General features: G+C 38.6%; 1 protein-coding gene across 9 annotated transcripts in view; it reads right to left on the bottom strand.

Annotated features, from left to right (window-relative positions):
• Positions 1-3,963: 3,963 nt before the first annotated feature.
• Wdfy3 (WD repeat and FYVE domain containing 3) overlaps positions 3,964-19,261 on the bottom strand; it is a 268,012-nt gene continuing 252,714 nt past the window's right edge. For all 9 annotated transcript variants that reach the window (XM_074041845.1, XM_074041849.1, XM_074041846.1 and 6 more), the window contains 4 exons: positions 18,698-19,021; positions 17,984-18,095; positions 17,399-17,596; positions 3,964-7,048 (listed from right to left, as the gene is read on the bottom strand). In XM_074041845.1, the coding sequence (XP_073897946.1) occupies positions 6,925-7,048; positions 17,399-17,596; positions 17,984-18,095; positions 18,698-19,021 (758 nt within the window). In that variant the 3' untranslated portion in view covers positions 3,964-6,924. The remainder of the gene's footprint in view (positions 7,049-17,398; positions 17,597-17,983; positions 18,096-18,697; positions 19,022-19,261) is intronic.

The raw sequence follows: 19,261 nt of genomic DNA, 5'->3' as shown, positions 1-19,261 counted from the left end.
ACAGTACAACATTTTCATAGAAGGAAACTCAGACATGAAGAGGATGAGTCACTTGCCCAAGATCACACAAAAGTGGTAGGACAGAAACAGATCCCAGACTAACCAGTGTATTATATTCATTAGAATTGCATGTCGTATTAAAATAATAGTATTAACAGTTTATCGTCTCAAAAATTTAAAGTCCTGATTGGACTTATGTGATTGTCAAAAGTCATTATTAGACAGGAATGTGCTTTTTGTGTTGCTTGGAGCCATGGAAGTGGCGTTTGAGCAGTCAGATGCAGCCGTCAACAGCCAGTGCAGTGTGATGGGGCTTGGCCTTGTACTCGGCAGGTTCCAGCAGGAGCCTACTTGAAAGCTCCAGGTGTGTGATTAGGAACCTAGCTACCAAATGGGACTGCACGCATGCCACTCCATAGTTTAGGTAGCATCCCATGCATCATCTCCTTGCACTAGTGGTTCTCAAATTCCTTGCACTAGTGGTTCTCAAATTCTAGACCCCTGGGAATCCAGAAACCCTTTTAGAGGGTCTGCATGATGAAGACTGTTTTCATAATACCTTACTTGCCTTTTCCATTACATTTGTACTGCAGTGCACGAGCACTGGATAAACTGCTAAGCTTAGTATGAACCAAGATGGAGGCACCAATCCATGAGCAGTAGCTATAGGTTCTCTTTGCCAAGCATGGCGGTATAAAACAAGTGCCTGCGTCACTTAAGAATGTCCTCGAGAAGCAGTAATAGTGATGGCTTTTATTTAGTCTTGACCTTTAAGTGCTGTGATAGCAAATGAGAACTCCCATACTGCACCCGCAAGCTGAAGTTCCACTGTGTCCTGAAGAGCATGTGTGACTGGGTTGTGGTGCCACTGGCTTGTTTTCTTGTAGAACCCCCATTTTTACTGAGAGGGCAACTGACAGACCTCACTTTATGGCAGATGTGTTCTTTAAAAAAAAATTTTTTTTTGGTGGTACTGGAGTTTGAACTCAGGGCTTCACACTTATGAGGCAGGCACTATACTGCTTGAGATGCTCCTCCAAACTTTTGCTCTGGTTATTTTGGAGATGGGGTCTCACTTTTTGACCAGGCTGGCCTGGACTGTGATCATTCTATTTTGAGCTTCCTGCCCTTGCTGGGATGACACCACACACCCCCTTTTCTCCTTATTGAAATAGGGTCTCAAGAACTTTTTGCACACACTTGTCTTGAACCATGATCCTTCTGGTGACAACCTCCTAAGTAGCTGGCGTAGAGGCAGGAGCCACTGGCCCCACTGGCAGACCCATTCATGATAATTAACCAAGTGAGACTGTCACTTCAAAAAGAATGACAGTATTGTTCATGATAGAATTTTAAATTTGAAGTGAAAATTTGAATGTTGGGGAAATTATATGTACCACCCTGTAACTTAGAATTTCCTGAGACTGCTGGTAATATTTTAATATGTAATGTGCTTTTGGTATTATATGTCAACATTTGAAAGATCTGCATACTCTACAGCAGTAGTGATATAGTTCACTGTTACACCAGCAAACCAGTATTTAGTTCCGTCATCAGTGCATGATGCCATAAAACCACGGATGGGTAAAAGATACATTGAAAGTGCAAGATGGCAGGGGCTGGAAGCATGGCTTGAGTGCCGAGTTCAAACCGCAACCCCCCCAACGTACAACATGGACCAATGGGTTTTAGTGTAATAGAGTACGAAAAAATTCATTTTGTAACTTGATTTTCTATAGTAATCAGTCTTTAAGAACAAACTATAGCTGGGTGTGCCAGCACTTGCCTATTATCTTAGGTACTTGGAGTTGGAGGCAGGAAGATCACAAGTTTGCACACCAGCCCCTGCAAAGTTAGACCTGTCTCCAAAACAAAATACAAACAAAAGGGACTAGTGAGGTGGCTCACGTAGAGCTCTTGCCTGGCATACAGGTCATGGCTTCACTCCTCGGTATTGCAAACAACCCCACCAAAACAGAAAAACACCCCCTTAAACTGAAGCATGAAAGTATTAGGAAGCAATTACTTGAAAATGCTATTAAAATATCTCTCCCTTTTCAAGCCCTTATTTATGTGAGGCTGGATTTTCTTCATCTGCTTCAACCAAAACAGTGAATCAGGGAAAACTGAATGCAGAAGCAGATATGAGACTCCATCTGTCTTCTACTAAGCTAGACAATAGATTTGAAAACTATAAAAACAACTCCATTCTACTTTGTTTGGAAAAGTAATTTATGGAAATAAGCAACTTATGTTAAAATGTAATGGTTTTTATCATTATTTTAAAATAAGTTACTGTGACTGTGTCTATTTTTATATCTGAGCTTTACTATCCACAGAGTACTGATGGATATATGTCATATACAGAAAAGTTGTTTGGGATCCTCAACAGTTTTTAAGGATCAGAGTCCTAAGACCAAAAAGTTTAAAAAAGGCTGGCATTGACACAGGAAACCCAATGCAGAGGGTGCTGAACAAGTTGCTTCATGAACTCCCAAGCTGGGTAGAGCAGGAGCCTAGGCTTGATTCCTGTTTTGGGGCTCTCCCAAATACCACAGTCCCTGAGTGTTGTGGGCTTGGCTTGGTGTCATCGCTAGAAAAAGCTGAAAAAAAAAAAAAAAGTGCCAACAAATATAAAACAAGCTCCGCAATAGATAGAGAATGAGAATAGTCATAAAGCAAAAAGACTAAGCCAGTGTTGGGTCAGTTCCATCAGACTTCATCTTTGCTGCTCCAAATGGCCAAAAATGAGGTGTAGAGAAATTTTGTTGAATGTGTGAAGCATACGTTGAGAAAGGCACTTATTGAAGATCAATTGTATATTCTTTTAAACTCTGAATTTCTGCATGAGAATCTTGCATTGCCCGTCCATGACTGCAACAAGGTCATTTAGAGTCATGAGTAATGATGCATGGAGACATGGGGACCTCCGCTGGCCTTCTCTTACCATTAGCTTTATTTTTTAAATAAACTGCTGCTGTTTTAGAAGTTCATGGTGCTTCTTTATCTTCTACCACCACAGCAGAAATGCACTGAGGTATAATTTGTAATAAGCAAAATATCTGATTTGAGGTTCTACTGTCAATCTTAAAAAGAACTTATCTTTAGAAAGAGGCAAAGTAAAATCATCAAAACAGTCTAAGTAAACTTAAAAAGTGTTTATATCCTCCTTTCCTGAAAAAATGAAATAAGCTGACAATACATTGGATTTGTGAACTCTAACATTCACTAAGGCTGAACTGGAAAGACCAGCTGGTGATTGTAGCTGCTGGACTTCCAGAAAAGGGGCAGTAATGGGACACACATGTGTGCACTCACACAGGCACACACACACTGTTGCTTACTTTTCACAGTACGATGGACAGGAACTAATGCTCCAGAAAAAAGGGAAAAAAAAATCATACAAAAAGGTCTTTTCTGATAGGCCCAAATTTGAGAGTCATGTCTCCTAGAAGCCACTGGCCTCTTCCACTCAAACACAGTCATCAGCTCTGGGAATCCAGCACAGTTGGGAAGTTCAGCATGCAGGAAGCCTCATTAAGGATGGACCAAACAAACTTGAACTAGAACCCCGAGGGCCAACATCTCTGCAATCTTAAGCAGAGATGAGAGAAACCTTCACAATTAGAAAACACTATGCAAAGTTTAGACAATTATTAGACCTCATTTTGTTTTTTTTTCCTCTGAAGAACTGACTTTAAAACAACTTTAAAAATGTTTTTGTGGTAAATAGTAGGTATTTATTTGAAATGAAAAAAATACTTAAGTACCTGGACTATTGCGTTTAACCATGTATTGTAATTGTGTTACTCTACCTTTTTGCATCAGAGACAGATATACAATGAACATTCAGATATCACAGATTGCACACTAGATAGGAATTCTTCAGGCCTTTTACATAACCACCAAAAAACAGATATTGGATTCTGCAATATAGTACAAAAGTCCACAATCAATCCAGTCTTAGCCAGTATCTTCAATTTACTTCTGCTGCTGTACAAATAGTTGGCCATTAGTAGGGCTTACAAGTTAATAACAGGACAAAAAATATACATTGTACTGACACAAAAAGTCAGCTGTGTTAATGGTCATGCAACAAGTAACCAAACTTGCTGAAATTAAAAACTTTCTAAAAACAGTTTTAACAGCATAAATATTTTATACACAGTTCATTTACCAAAACAAAATGTATTTAAATGATACAAAGCAAAAATAAGTTTCTACCAACTTTATACATAAGAAAGTGCAAAATAACTTATCTAGAGTGTTTTGCTGTTATCCAGATGGCTGGCTGCTATGGGCGGCTATTCTCTGCTTCCAAAGCATGGCATCATTACACTTGCACACTACACACAAATGCAAGAATTCATGAAGAAATGAGTGGATGGGTGGAAGGATGGATGAACAGACAAATTACAAAGATCAGGCAGGTGCCCTGTGAGGTCCTCTCACACAAAGAGTAGACCACACATAGGTGGATGCACATGTTGAGAACATATGTTGGTAAACAAACTTACGTGGAACACAGAAAGATACTCAGAGAAACAATTAGTTTATGTTTGTGAGTGTACTCGTATGTGTGAGTGATTCTGTGATTTCTGCATTAGAAGCAAAAAACAACCTGACTGAATAAAACAGTTGCCCACAGCACCAGCTGCCAGAGGAAATACTATCATGAGGGTTTTGGTTGCCACCTTCTAGTTATGGAAGTTGTGTTGGAAAAGTTTAAAAGTGTTCATCCAATGAAACTTCAGATTACAGAGAGGAATAACCTGTAAGTATCTACAAACACACATTCCTGTATTCAAGTCTTTAAAGAACACCTCTGCATTGGGTACGGGTACACAAACGTGGTTCATGGACAAAAGGAGGACGACTCTTCTTAAAAAGTGTAGCATAACACCGCGACAACGCTTCCAGAGGGCAGACAGGGCAAGCCTGCTGCTATGTGAACCAGTGAACATCAGCATCACTTTTGAGAACTAGAGTAAGACGGTGATGGGGAAGGTGAGGAGTGAGACACAGAAAGGAAAACAGAACACAATTTCTCTTCAAGTGGAAGGATTAATGCCAATAATCCTTTTATTCACAAGTGTATTTGAACTTTTAGGAATGAAGTGTTTGAATCAATTTTGCTATGTAATCATAAATAGAGTATAGGCTCAAACCTAGGTAAATAAAGATTTAAATTTAGTAAACATAAGGCACTGAAGCAGCCTTTATATTTTCTCTTGGAGAGCTAGTTATCAGGAAGAACACATTTGTTCTTAAGCTGGTTTCAGCCCATTAGGTACAAGATCACTGTTGTACCAAATGCCTATTTTTGAACACATGTGCATATATGTGCATTTTAGTGCATAAGTGTGCCTGTCACCAGGGCCTAAAGATGAAAAAGTTGGGAAAGCCAAAGCCACTGTCCTTTGCAAGATACCTCCGCGAGGGTGTGACGGCCTATCCTTTCTTGGGCCATCACTGATCCTATGTTTTTCAAATCACAGGGCTTTTAGAATTGTTCATAGTATTATCACTAAGTTTCTGAAAATGTTAAAATCTAGATTAATTGTTTTATTTGATTTCATATATATATATATTTATATTTATGTACATAACACACATTTAAAAAAAATCCCATCACCAAAGCCTTTTTTTTTCTGTAAATTAAACTTATCTTTCAGCCCTCACCAGTTTTAATCCCACTGGACTTGTGTGTTCTGTATCCAACTAGAACAAATTAAATAACTAAATATTAAAATACTGTCAGTATATTCATAGCAAAAACAAAAAAATAGACATTGATACAGTATAAATCTCACTGTTTTCAGGTAGATGGCATTAAATGGGAAAGGTTAATTTAAAGCAGTTCTGACATGATCCAGTTTTACAACAAGGTTTAAATGTTAATTCTGTACACTTTGTTTAAATCTTTTTTGAAAATAAGCTATACTAGAACATTTAGTGTCAGCGAAGACACATACTTGTTATGCTCTATACAAGAGAAGCTACTTTGGGGTTACATGCATATTTTCCTTTACTTGAGGCAGAGCCGTGTGCTGCACTACACTGGTCACCTGACACCCTTCACGCAATGTTAGGAAGGGTCACTTTGACCACGCAGTCCACAGAGCTGCCTGAAAGGGGTCTGTTACATTAGAACACTGAGGTGGTGTGTAGCCAGATACAAGATGCCCAAATATTTCCCGGTTACCTTATGGCTGCATTTCTTTTCTCCCACACTGGTTCGTAAAGAAGGTCCGCGTTATTTTGGTTATTAGCCTAGTTTAAGTGGAGATACTGTGAGCAACTTGAAAGAAATGATACCAGGCACACAGGCGGGTTTGAAAAGAAAAAAAGTAAGACCACAGATAATGCCTTTAAAGATTAAAAAAAATATTTATAATTAATTGGTGAGAGATGTTAGACAAACCATAAGTACTTCATTGAGTTAGTGGTTTAGTTTGAAGTCTCATGTTACAGGCAGTTAGGTCCTTATTTAGAAAAAAAAGGCCTTTATACCTATTTACAATATACACAGTTACTTGCAAAGAAGTCAGATTTACAACCATTTTCTAAAAGCCTTTTTTTTGTTTTTGTTTTTGTTCTTTTTCCAAATAAGGATGAGTGGCTCTATAAAAATGAGATGCAGGAAGCGACAGTAAGTAGCGAGGATTTTTCTCTTGGAGACAGCTACATTACGGGGAGAAGTGGATCTGAACAGTGTTGCTCCTGGTAACTGCCTTGTTTCATTCTTCTTGTGCTGTCCATCTGGACAGCACCTGCCCCATCGCACTCTCCACCCGTTATCCACTGATTCCTTTGAACTGCTCACACCACACATGCAGTATGAAGGGCCGTGTAAACGGAGACGGTTCGATGCCTTTGAGCCATGATGGGGAATTGGAGAGGGGTCTCCAGGCCACGGTCTCTTCAACAATTCCGAGGCCCATCTTCTGAACCCCTCTCGTGCTGTAAGTTGTAGTGACAGTTCTGACAAACGCGAACTGGGGATGAAATTTTCAAGCGTTTGATTTCTGACTGAAACCGACTGCACCTGAGGGAAAGGAAAAAATCAATTACTTATAGGTCTTCTCCATGAGTGATAATGTAAATATCAATGGGAAGGTCTGCAGGATGACTCCAAAGACCACGTGATGCGAGGAGAATGCCAAAGGCCATACTGGTTCTTGCTCATGTGGCTGACCGCAGACCAAAAGACTATGAAGAAAAGTGATACACACCAGTGAATCCATTTCTTCGACTGAGAGAATTAGAAAAACAAAACCAAAAACTGCCGTTAAGGTTTTCCTAGCTGATGAGGCCAAGAGGTCCGAACAGCTGTGTGTAAGGCTGTTTACCTGGTTTTCCCAGCCTATCTATCAGGCAGATAGGACAATGTCTTCACTTGGAGTTTAACTTCTTCACCTTTGGAAATGGCAAGACTCACTGCCCATTTTACTTCTTTACCCAATGATTTATTGTGATGCTGAGAATTGATCACCGCCCATTTTACTTTTATTGTATCTATTTTTGTTAACACATACTAATCATGCATATTAATGGATTCACAACAATATTTCCATACATGCATATGGTATGCACTGATCATATCCATCCACACTTCTTCTACCTTGCCCCTCCACCTCACCCTCCAGCACCTTTCTCCGTCCCCAGTAATCACTCTTCTACTTTCAAGTTAGTTTTCACATATGAGAACATGAGACACTCAGCTTTTAGTATAAGGCTTATTTCATTTCACACGATATCCCCCAGTTCCATCCATTTTGCTTTAACAGCATTTTCTTTTTTATGGCTGAACATACATGCCGTATTTTCTTTATTAGCTAGATCATATGGTTTTAGTTTTTTGAGAAACCTCCACACTTTGCACTACACTAACTTATGTTCCATAGTGGCCACACTAATTTATAGTCCCACGAACAGTGGGATAAGAGTATAAGAACATATGAGTTTCTTTTTCTCCAAATATTTGCCAGCATTTTTTCCCCTTCATAGTAGCCACACTAAGGGCTGGTGGAGTGGCTCAGGTAGAGCACCTGCCTAGAAAGCCTAGCAAGCATGAGGCCCTGAGTTCAAGCCCCAGAACTGCCAAAAGAAAAAATAAATAATAGGCATACTAGCTGGGGTAAGATGGAATCTTACTGCAGTTTTGATTTGCATTTCACTGAAGGCTAATGATATTGAGCACTATTTAATATGTTTATTGGCTATTTGTGAAATATCTAGTCAGATCACTTGCCTATTTTTAAATTGGATCACCTGGGTGCTTTTTGATAATTTTTTGAGTTATTTATATATTCTGTATATTAAACCTCTGATGAATAGCAAGGAATTATTTTCTCCCGTCCTGTAGATCATCTCTTCATTCTGTTGACTAATTTCTGTGCTGTCTAGAAATTAGTTTGGTGTAGTCATATTTGTTAATTTTTGCTTTTGGAGTCCTATCCAGAAAATTATCTATATCAATATCATGAAGTGTTTCTCCTGTATTTTGAGTGGTTTCACTTTCAGGTCTTATACTAAGGCATCTGATTTTGGCACAGGCTTAGAGATAGGAATTGAGTTTGAGTCTTCTGCATATAGATATCCAATTTTCCCACCATCACTTGAAGGGTATCCTATCTTTGCTGTATGTTTTTGGCATCTTTGTTGAGAAGCCGCTGGCTGCAGATGCTCTAGGTCCTTTATTCTGTTCCTTTGGTTTGTATCTGTTTTTATGCCGTGCTGTTAAGGTTACCCTGGCTCTGTAGTTCATCTTGGAATCAGGTATTGCAATTCCTCCAGCTCTTCTGTTTTTGCTCAGGATGCTTTGGCTATTTGAGTTCTTTTGTGCTTCCATATGAATTGTAGGATAGCTTTCTCTAGTTCTGTGAAGAACTGGTATTTTACAGGGATTGTAATAAATTTGTAGATCACTTTGGGTAGCATGCACATGAATATGGGAGATCTTCCAGCATTTTAGTGTCTTCAATTTCTTTCTTCAGCATTTTGTAATGTTCGTTGTAGAGGTATTCTTTTGCTTTTTTGTTAAGTTTATTTGTAAGTACTTTAGTATTTTTTTGTATGGTTAATGTGAATGAGATTGCTTTCATGATTTCTTTCTCAGTAAATTAATATTAGTGTTAGAAAAGTTATTGAATTTTGAAAGTTGATTTTTGCGTCCTACCACTTCAGTGAATTCATTTATCAATTCAGGTCTTTTGTTATGAAGGGATCTTTAATTTTATCAGAAGATTTTTCTGCATCTATTGATATGACCATGATTTTTATCCTTCATTCTACTGATGTGATACAAATGTAGAACCATCTTTGCAAACATAGAATGACACCCACTTTTTTATGGTTCGTGATCTTTTTTGGGGGAGTGGTATCTGGGTTTGAATTAAGGGCCTCATGCTTGATAGGCAGGTACTCTACTGCTTAACCACCCCCTCAGCCCTGTATGGTCTTTTTGATGTGCTGCTGAATTTGATTTGCTAAGATTTTAAGACTTTTTGTATCTATGTTCAGCGGGGATATTAGTTTATGGTTTTCATTCTTTTTTTTCGTGGTACTGGGGTTTGAATCCAGGGTCTACACCTTGTGCCACTCCAACTGCCTTTTTTTTGTAAAGGGTTATTCGAGATAGGGTCTCTCAAACTATGTGCCCAGGAAGGCTTCACACCATGATCCTCCTGATCTCTGCCTCCTGCATAACTAGGATTACAGGGGTAAGCCACCAGTGACTGGTTTGGTTTTCTTTTAAATTGTTGTCCTTACCAGGTTTTGGTGGCAGGATAATGTTGACTTCATAGAATTAGTTTGAAAGGGCACAGAATAATTTAAGAAGCAGTGGTACTAGTTCTTTAAAAGTTTCAAAAAATTCATCAATGAAGACATTTCTTTGTTGGGATATTTCAATTATTGATTCAATCTATTTGTAATTGGTCTGTTCAGGTTTCTATTTAACGTCCTCTTATTTCACTTTTATAGGTCATGTGTCCAGAAATCTGACTACTTCTTTTAGATTTTCTAATTTGTTAGCATGTAGTTTTTCAAAATAGTCCCTAATGATACTTGTACTTCTGTGATATTAGTTGTAATGTCTCCTTTTCCTTTCTCATATCTAATTTTATTTATTTGGATCTCCTTCCTCCCTCCTTCTCTCCCTCTGTCTGTCAGTCCTGCTATAGGATTGTCAGTTTTATTTATCTTTTCAGAGAACCAGTTCTCTCTCACTGATCACTGTATTTTCTTTTAGAGGCCACTTCATTTATTTTTTGCCAAGATCTTTATGATATGATCTCTTTCTTTCTACTGACTTTGAGTTTGGTTTGATTTTGCTTTTCTAAGTGCTTGGGATGTTTAATTAGGTCGTTTATTTTAAATCTTTCTTTTTTTAAACGTAGGCACTCATTATTATAAACTTCACAGTTAGTGCAGACTTAAGTGCTGTATCCTAGCATAGGTTTTGGTACACTGCGTTTTCATTTTCCTTTGTTTTAAGGAATTTTTAAAAATCCTGCCTGACTTCTCCAAAGATACTTTGTTGATTTAAAAGTGTGTGGGTCACTCTCCGTGCATTTGTATAATTTCTATAGTTTCTCTTACTGTTGAGTTCTAGGTTCATTATATTGTGACCAGAAAAGATGCAGAATATAATTTCCATTTTTAATATCTGTTGTGACTTGGTTTGTGGCCTGGTATATGATCTAATTCTAGATAAAGTTCCATGTGCTTATGGAAGAATGTGTAGTCTGCAAGCTGTTGGAAGAAATGTTCTGTACATGTCAAGTCCATTTCATCTAAAGAGTAGTTTAACTCTGATGTTTTTTGCTTTGTCTAGCTGATCTATCCATTTGAGAACTGGGCACTGAAATCCTAAACTATTATTGTTATGTAGTCTGTCTCTTCTTTTAAGTATAATAGTGTTTGTTTTATAAAATGTGGTGCTCTATTATTAGACAGATACAGATTTGCAATCATATCTTTTTGATGAATTGATTCCCTTTTCAGTGGCCTTCTTTGCCTTTCCTTATTGTTTTTGTGCTAAAGTCTATCCTGTCAGATGTAAATATAGCTACTCCTGCTTGCTTTAGAATTCCATTGGCTTAGAATATCATTTTCCATCCTTTACTTTCATTCTCTCTGTGTGTCTTTACCAGTGAGTTCTTTGTAGGCAGCATGTTGTTTGGTCTTACTTTTTAATTCATTCAGGAAGTCTGTACCTTCTTTTTTTGTTGTTTGAGACAGGGTCTCACTATGTAGTGTAGGCAGGCCTTGAACTTGCAATCCTTTTGCTTTAGCCTCCTGAGTGCTGAGTTTCAAATGGAGAATTAAGTCTGTTTACACTCAGAGTAATTACTGAAAGATATGGATGTATGTCTATCATTTTGTTGAGTTTCTTATAGCTGTTTTGAATAGTCTTTGTTTATTTCTTCCTCTCTTATTCACCTTTGTGGTTTCATGGTTTACAATACTGATGTTTCTTTTCTGTTTCTCTTTTGTGTGGGATTTGTAATTTCATGTGTTATTATGAAGATGGCTATCATTCACTGCAGGATGTAAGACTTGCTTAAGCATTTTTTATAAGGCTCATCTGCTAATCATGAGTTCCTTTAGTTTTTACTTACCTTGGAAGGTCTTTATATCTCTTTCATCTCTGAAGGATAGCCTTTTTGGGTATAGTAATATTGACTGTTATTTTACTTTTTTCAGGACTTGAAATATGTCATTCTATGCCCTCCTGTCCTGTCGCATTTCTACTGACCTGTTAGTCCAATGAGATTCCCCTTAAATGTGACTTGGCATTTTTCTCTTGTAAACTTAACATCTTTCTTTGTCCTGACAAAGTTTTGACAGTGGTAGAGACAGTAGGGAGACTCTTCTGGCTGTGGAGCCAGGGTAGGACTGGTATTTTTTGTTTCTCTTCCTATGCTTTTGTCTCAAGTCTCTGGACTTTATAAGTTTTCCATTTTTCTTCTGTTGATTTCCAGTGTTTTCTCATGCTAATCCTCCTCAAAATGAAGCTATTTACCTATTTCTTTGGTTCTTTGTGGAGAAGCAGGTGAGTGCTGGGTACCTTTACTCAGCCATAGTGTCATGTGATCATTGTCCTTTTTAAAAGACACTTTGAATTTATTTCAATGCAAAATGGAAGTATCACAATGAAACTCCTCACATTGTACAATTAATAGGCACTCATAAAAAGTAGAAAAAAAAGACATTTTGGACCATTTGTAACATTTTGAATCATCTACTCTTCAATCATTTCTTTTTTCTTTCTTTGTGGTGCTGGAGATAGAACTCAGCATCTCATGCATGCTAGGCAAGTGCTCTACCACTGAGATACATTCCCAGTACTACCATTATTTCTTAAAAACAAGTACTTTGGATTTTCTTGCTGATCCAAATGCTCTAATTTCTATTTATCTTGATGGAATTGCTTGGATTACACTATCCTTTAAAAAGCAGAGTGTCCATTTCTGGGGTAAAGCAGAAATAGATGGATGTGGCATTAAATCACTTTCTGTCTGGATTTTAACATGACTGAAATGAAAATTTATATTTACTCTGTTAACCTAAGTGTCCACAGAATAAATGAAAAGCTCTGAACATAAGAGGTTTAATGGACTGGTTATTGGACTTTGTGGCCACACTCAGGAGTGTGGGCATGTCTCTCAGCAGCTGAAGGGCAGGAGATGTTGGGCCAGGCTGCATTTCCTACACAGCTTCCTTCTATGCCTACTTTGCCACAATCAGTCCCGTTTGATCAATGTCCCATCTAACATTCCACAGCAACAGATAATTTACTGCTTACATTTAAACAGGTTTTCTGAAAATTAAGCACTGCAAAGAACAGATATGTGTCAGTATACACACGAGGTTGCAGACCACCAGTAATTACTAGGTTACGAAGTGTGCAGAGTATGTCTCTTAAAGAACATAACCACACAGAGTATGTTCTGCCAGTCGCATAGAAATTCCCTTTGGGAATGTTGGCAGCAACATTTGGCTACTGCGTCTTGAATGGACTGCCCAGGAAAAAAGATTTAAGAAAGAAATTAGTAATTCTAATACCCTTTTTAGAATACCTATCCTTGGCACTTTAGAACAGTTAAACATAAATATTATTAAATTCTCTCAACCCTCCCCAAGAGTGTTACCCACTCTTTTACCAATGAAGGAAAAAAGCTCAGAGAGGTTTAGTAAAATGGAACGTAGTCAACTGAAAGGCCACAAAGAACCGGAGGGCCCATGCTGCCTCTAAAATCTTAGTAACTGTTTCAAACAATGACTACAGTTTGGGGAAAATGTATTTTCTGGGAAAGCGTCTCTGGAGTGAGGCAACATAAGCACTGAGGTACACTGCCCACAAGATCTCTTCTATGTGTGGCAGGGAAGCGAGGACCAGAGACGCAAACACAGAACTCCAGGATACAACGGAGGTGACAGCACAGTTGGCTGTCATACCATAACAAGACAGATTCCTGCTTCATGTCACACCCAAAGACATACTCCAAATGACTTAAAAACTACATATAAAAAGTAAAGCTTTAATATTTTTAAAAGAAAATAGTTATCTTTATGATCTTAGGACAGGGAAATTTTAAGATACAAAAATGTAAAAATTATAAAGAATGATATATGCAGCTATACCAAAGTCAAAATCTTACGTAACAGGTAAAACATAGTTAAAACTCAAACCCCTGACTGGCAGAGATATGTGCATTATATATAAAAGGATTACATCCCAGGATATAGAAGATTAAAGGAAAAGGAAGAAAGGAAGATGGGCAGAGGAAAAGAGGGGGGAGAGAGAGAGGAAAAAAGGAAAGGAGAGAAAGGGGGAAGGAGGGAGAGAAGGAAGAAAAAAGGAGAGGGAGAGGAGAAGGAAAAGAAAGGGAGAGTGGGAGAGAGTAAGAAAGAGTAAAAGACAGAAAGAGAAAAACAGAAAGGATGAAAGGAAGGAACAAAGAACAAGTGAGCCTAAAAGGAAAAATGGGCAATTACCCAATAGGAAGGAACCTGAGGTGCCAACAGGCATATAAGGAGATGTCTAATCTCACTAGCCCTGTAAGTTAAAATAACAAGGCACATTTCCCTAACTATCAGATAAGGGGAAAAGGTTTACCAATATCAAGTATGACTAAGAATTTGAGAACTTTCATATCCTGTTAGAGGCAGTGTAAATGAGCACTACTACTGTTTGGGAGAGTCAGTCCCAGAGTAAGTCTATGTTCTACCAATTCCATTCTATTCCCAGATAGGAAATCCAGCCTGGTACTAGCAGGGCATTTGTAAGGAAGCACAGAGTAGCATTATTTTTAGCATTTTCAAAATGGAAACCCCCCCCCCCTAAATACTTAAGAGATTATCAAAAGGGAAATAAATTCTCCAACAGTCATAAAAATAATGGATTTTTTAAAAAAAAGTTGAGTAAAGAAGTTACAAAAGGGTGCAGACAGTATATAATGTAAAGCTAGAAACAAAAAGATACTATGTTTATGAAAGTGACACAGGCTCATGGAAGTATAAACACAGGGGAGGAAGGGATGCAACTAAAGGATGAGAAGAGGACTTTAAGTTTATGCTTAGTGTATACATACACAGAATCTCCTGCCCCTCTAAAGCAAACATGGTCAAATGTTAGCATGTGTGCATTCTAAGTCATGGTGGATCAGTTATTCTGTACTTCTCATGATAGAAATATTTCATAACTCACCAAGGAAATTCAGGGAATCATTAGGGACTATTTTGAAAACCTATATTCAAAGAAACTGGAAAATCAAGAAGAAAGGGACAAATTTCTAGGCACATATGACCATCCAAAATTGACCCAAGTGGATATAAATCACCCAAACAGACCTATAATAAGCAATGAAATTAAAGCAGCAATAGTCTCCCAAAACAGAGAAATCCAGGACCTGTTGAATCATGAATTCCTGAAGCATGAATTCACTATCAGACCATTATAGAAGACCTAATAACAACATTCCTCAAATGTTTCCATGAAATAGAAAGAGAAGGAACACTGCTAAAATCATTTTGTGAAGCCAATATTATACTTATCCCTAAACCAGAAGATACAACAACAACAAAAAAAGAAAACTGCGCCAATCCGTCTAATGAACTTAGACACAAAAATTCTCAATAAAATACTAGCAAACCAAATTCAAGAACATATCAAAAAGGTCATACACCATGATCAAGTCAGTTTCATTCTAGGGATGCAAGGATGGTTCAATGTAGGCAAAACATTAAATGTAATATGGCACATTAACAGAAGCAAAGACAAAAACTATATTATCATCAACAGATGCAGAAAAAGCCTTGGACAAAATTCAACTTCCTATCATGATGAAAGTGCTAATGAAACTAGGAATAAAAAGAATGTACCTCAACATAATAAAGGCTATATATGACAAGCCTATAGCCAACATCATACTAAATGGGGAAAAACTGAAACCATTTTCTATAAAGTTGGGAACAAGACAAGGGTATCTACCCTCTCCACTCTTGTTCAACATAGTCTTGGAATTCCTAGTCAGAGCAATAAAAAGAATTCAAATAGGAAAGGAAGAAGTCAAACTATCCCTATTTGCAGATGACATGATCTTATGCCTAAAAGACCCAAAAAAAACTCTACCCAAAAGCCCCCAGACATCATAAATAGCTTCAGCAAAATCAATTTACAAAAATCAATAGCCTTTCTATGTGACAACAATGAACAGACTGAGACAGCATATAGGAAAATAATTCCATTTATAATAGCTTCAAAAAAATTAAAATGCCTAGGAATAAATGTAACAAAGGAAGTGAAAGACCTCTACAATCAAAACTATAAACCACCAAAGAAAGAAATAAAAAAAGCCTACAGAAGATGGAAAGATAAGAATAATATTGTGAAAATGGCTCTATTACCAACAGCAATCTACATGTTCAGTGCAATCCTCAACAAAAGAAATGGTCCAGATTGAAGCAGCCCACAGAATGGGAAAAAAAATCTTTGCCAGTTATGCATCTGACAAGGGATTAGTAACCAGAATATACAGGGAGCTCAAAAAACTAAACTCCCAAAAAAGAAATGAAGAAATGGGCAAATGAACTGAACAGAGATTTTTTTAACGAAAACATGCTCAACATCCCTGGCCTTAAAGGAAATACAAATCAAAACCACATTAAGATTCTGTTAGAATGGTTACCATGAAGAACACAACCAACGAATATTGGCGAGGATGTGGGGAAAGGAATCCTCATCCACTGCAGGTGGGAATGTAAATTAGTACAACCACTATGAAAAATAGTATGGTGGCGCCTCAAAAAACTAAAAATAGACCTGCCATATAATCCAGCAATACCACTGCTATGTATATACCCAAGGAACGTAAATCAGGTTCCAGCCAAGGCACCCGCACACCCATGTTTATTGTAGAACTATTCACAATAGCTAAGCTATGGAAACAGCCAAGATGCCCCACTACGATGAATGGATTAAGAAAATGTGGTATCCACATATAATGGAATTTTGTTAAGTCGTAAAGAAGAATGAAATTTTTGTAGTTTGCAGGAAAATGGATGGGACTGAAGAACATCACTTTAAGTGAAGTTACCCAGGTTCAGAAAACCAAAGTCTGCATGTTTTCTCTCATATGTGGAATACAGACACAATACAAATACAAGCAATATTATGAAAAACAAGTTACACTATGGGGAGATCATATATGAGAGAGGGAAGGTAAAAGAAGGAAGTTAAGAAGCTGGATATGGTTGATGTACTTCCTATACAAGAATGAATATAGAATTTTTAAACCTGCTGAAATCATCGTAAGAAGGAGATTATGACAGAAAGGAGAATAGAGGGGATGAAACAATTTGAGTTATAATACATATATACATAGAAATGCCACAATGAAACACCCTGTATGGCTACATTAAACAAACAAAAATGTCATTTTTTTTTTTTTAAACAGGAAGGCAAAACAGGTCCTGTCTTGGGTGGGAACCAGTGGGATGGGGGAGGATATAAGGAAAGGGGATCATAGGGTGAATACGGTGGAAATATTCTGTACACATTTGAAATGGAAAAATAAGACCTGTTAAAACTATTCTAGGAATGGGGGGGAAGGAGGAGAATGATGGAGGGGGTAAATTCAACTATGATATAGTATAAGAAATTTTGTTAATGTACTCCCAGTACAATAAGAAAACAAAATAAAATATAAAAAAAGAAATATTTCATAACTGTATTAGCAGAAAAGAACAGGGAGAAAGTGAAGACTGATTTGCTCTAAATACAGTACACTGCAGTAGGGTCACCAAAGCAAATCAGTACTCATGTGCAGGGTGTAACAGAGGGCCTTAGAGCATAATCCATGGACAAAAAGCACAAATTTTATCTTACTTCTGACAGAAGAGCTGACCGCAGTTCCTGCAATGGTGTCGTCTTTCTGTGAGGGAAAATCTCACTGAGCAGCCCGAACAGCTGTCACCACCTTCATCCTTTACCCAGTGGTCAGCAGCAGAACGGCCTGGCTGGTCACTCACGGACCAGCTGAACACTCGGCCTCGACTGTCACCAATGAGGATCCTGCTGTGATCCCTGCAGGAGACATGAGAAGCCCGTGGTCCAGTGTTCAGGGTATGCTGGGAGGGTGAGCTCACCTGGTGAAGGTCATGGAGAGACCCCTTGAATCTCGCATGGGAACTATGTAAGCTACAAACAGAACTTAGCCAGAATTTACTCTTCAATCTCAGTTTCCTTTGGTTTGAAGCTTGGTCTTTGTGAAACCAAAGTTTATTTATTTTTTTATATGCAGAATTAAAATCCACGCAATGGCAGGTTTCTTCTATAGATTTCAAGAATCTTCTAGCTACATAGGCTAATACATAGGAAATCTGGTCTCCTCAAGGACTGGGCTGGAATGTAGGCCCCTGGCTATGCAAATGACTCAGAGGGAAGAGGGGCTGGAAAAGTCCCAGCACTTACTTGGAGACACCCAGTGCGGTGACCTCGGCTGGGTGTGCATTGTCCTTTCGGTCGAAGGCTGTATGCATAGTCAGCTTGCTCCTGAACACCAGCTGCCGCTCCCACCTGTACCCTAAAGTGGAGAAGTGGAGGGGAAGACAAAGTGGGGGGAAGAGATGTACCAAGTGACGGCAGCCTGGGAACTAGGGCACCTCAACACACCCTGAGCAGCCTTTCCAGTTCTCAGCTGTTGCCGCTTGGGATGACAGGAAAGCAATCTGACAGAAGAGTAACCATGGGCCAGTTGGAAAATGCCTGATTCCAAAGGGAAACTGAAGAGAAGGGGCAAGGCCCCTTCTCACATGAGACATTGTGAAGATCTTGCCTCTAACTCTATTATAGGCAAAGCTGCCTGCTAATATAGTTTTGTTTGTTTATAACTAATACTTGCTTATTTTCAAAAGCTTTCATGATTTTATAATTTGTGATGAATGCACTTTTTGGTCTAAGGTGTTTCTTCTTAAAAAAATGCCCAGCATGCTGCAAACACCTTTGTAGGAAAGACTCTCAATTAGCTTTCTACAAAAAGAATGGAGAGAAGCCTTTCTCTGTGAGTGGCCCAGGTCAGAAGGCACATCAGAGATGGAGCCAGCGTGAGCTAGAACCCACTGCCTCAGTCCACCAACTTCACACTACTTATAGGCAGCAAGAAACAGATCTCAGACTTCAAGTTACCAGGCTTCAATCTGCTGTAATTCCGCACTTCGATGGGATTGGGGTGAGGGTGGCTCAAGGGTCCCTGAAGATGGGCTCTGGTCTGGCCTTCGGAATAGTTCACAAATATGAAGCCATCTTTCTCATCAAGACTAAGTTGGTCAGACCAGCGCCTGGAGTCATCGGAGCCACTGTCAGTGCACCAGGTGGCTGTGGCTCTGCAGGAGGCTGCCCGAGGTCTGTGGCTGGTGCTGCTGGGCTGGCTGGGAGCATCCTTAGGAACCTGGCTGATGCTCTGCTCCTCTGCTTCCGAATCACTGCTGTCTTCATCTTGGGCTTCCTGCCCTGGGTAAAGCAGCAGAATTAGAAAACACACATTCACCGCAGTTAGACTCAGCTTTGTCCCACCGATTTTTATTTCTTTCAGATGTAAGACACAAAAGATGTAGTATTTTAAACTAAGCCCAATACAAAGAAAAATATGCCAGGATTTTAGCAAGATTAGAGACAGCAGAGAAAGAGTAGACTTTCTGAGGCTGGGCATGGGTAGCACTCACCTGTAATTCTAATTACTCAGGAGGTACG

This window comes from Castor canadensis, chromosome 9 (assembly GCF_047511655.1).
Source record: "Castor canadensis chromosome 9, mCasCan1.hap1v2, whole genome shotgun sequence".
In the NCBI taxonomy this organism is placed as follows: domain Eukaryota; kingdom Metazoa; phylum Chordata; class Mammalia; order Rodentia; family Castoridae; genus Castor; species Castor canadensis.
The sequence above is the reverse complement of the archived record's forward strand: the minus strand, read 5'-3'. Positions and strand labels throughout refer to the sequence as shown.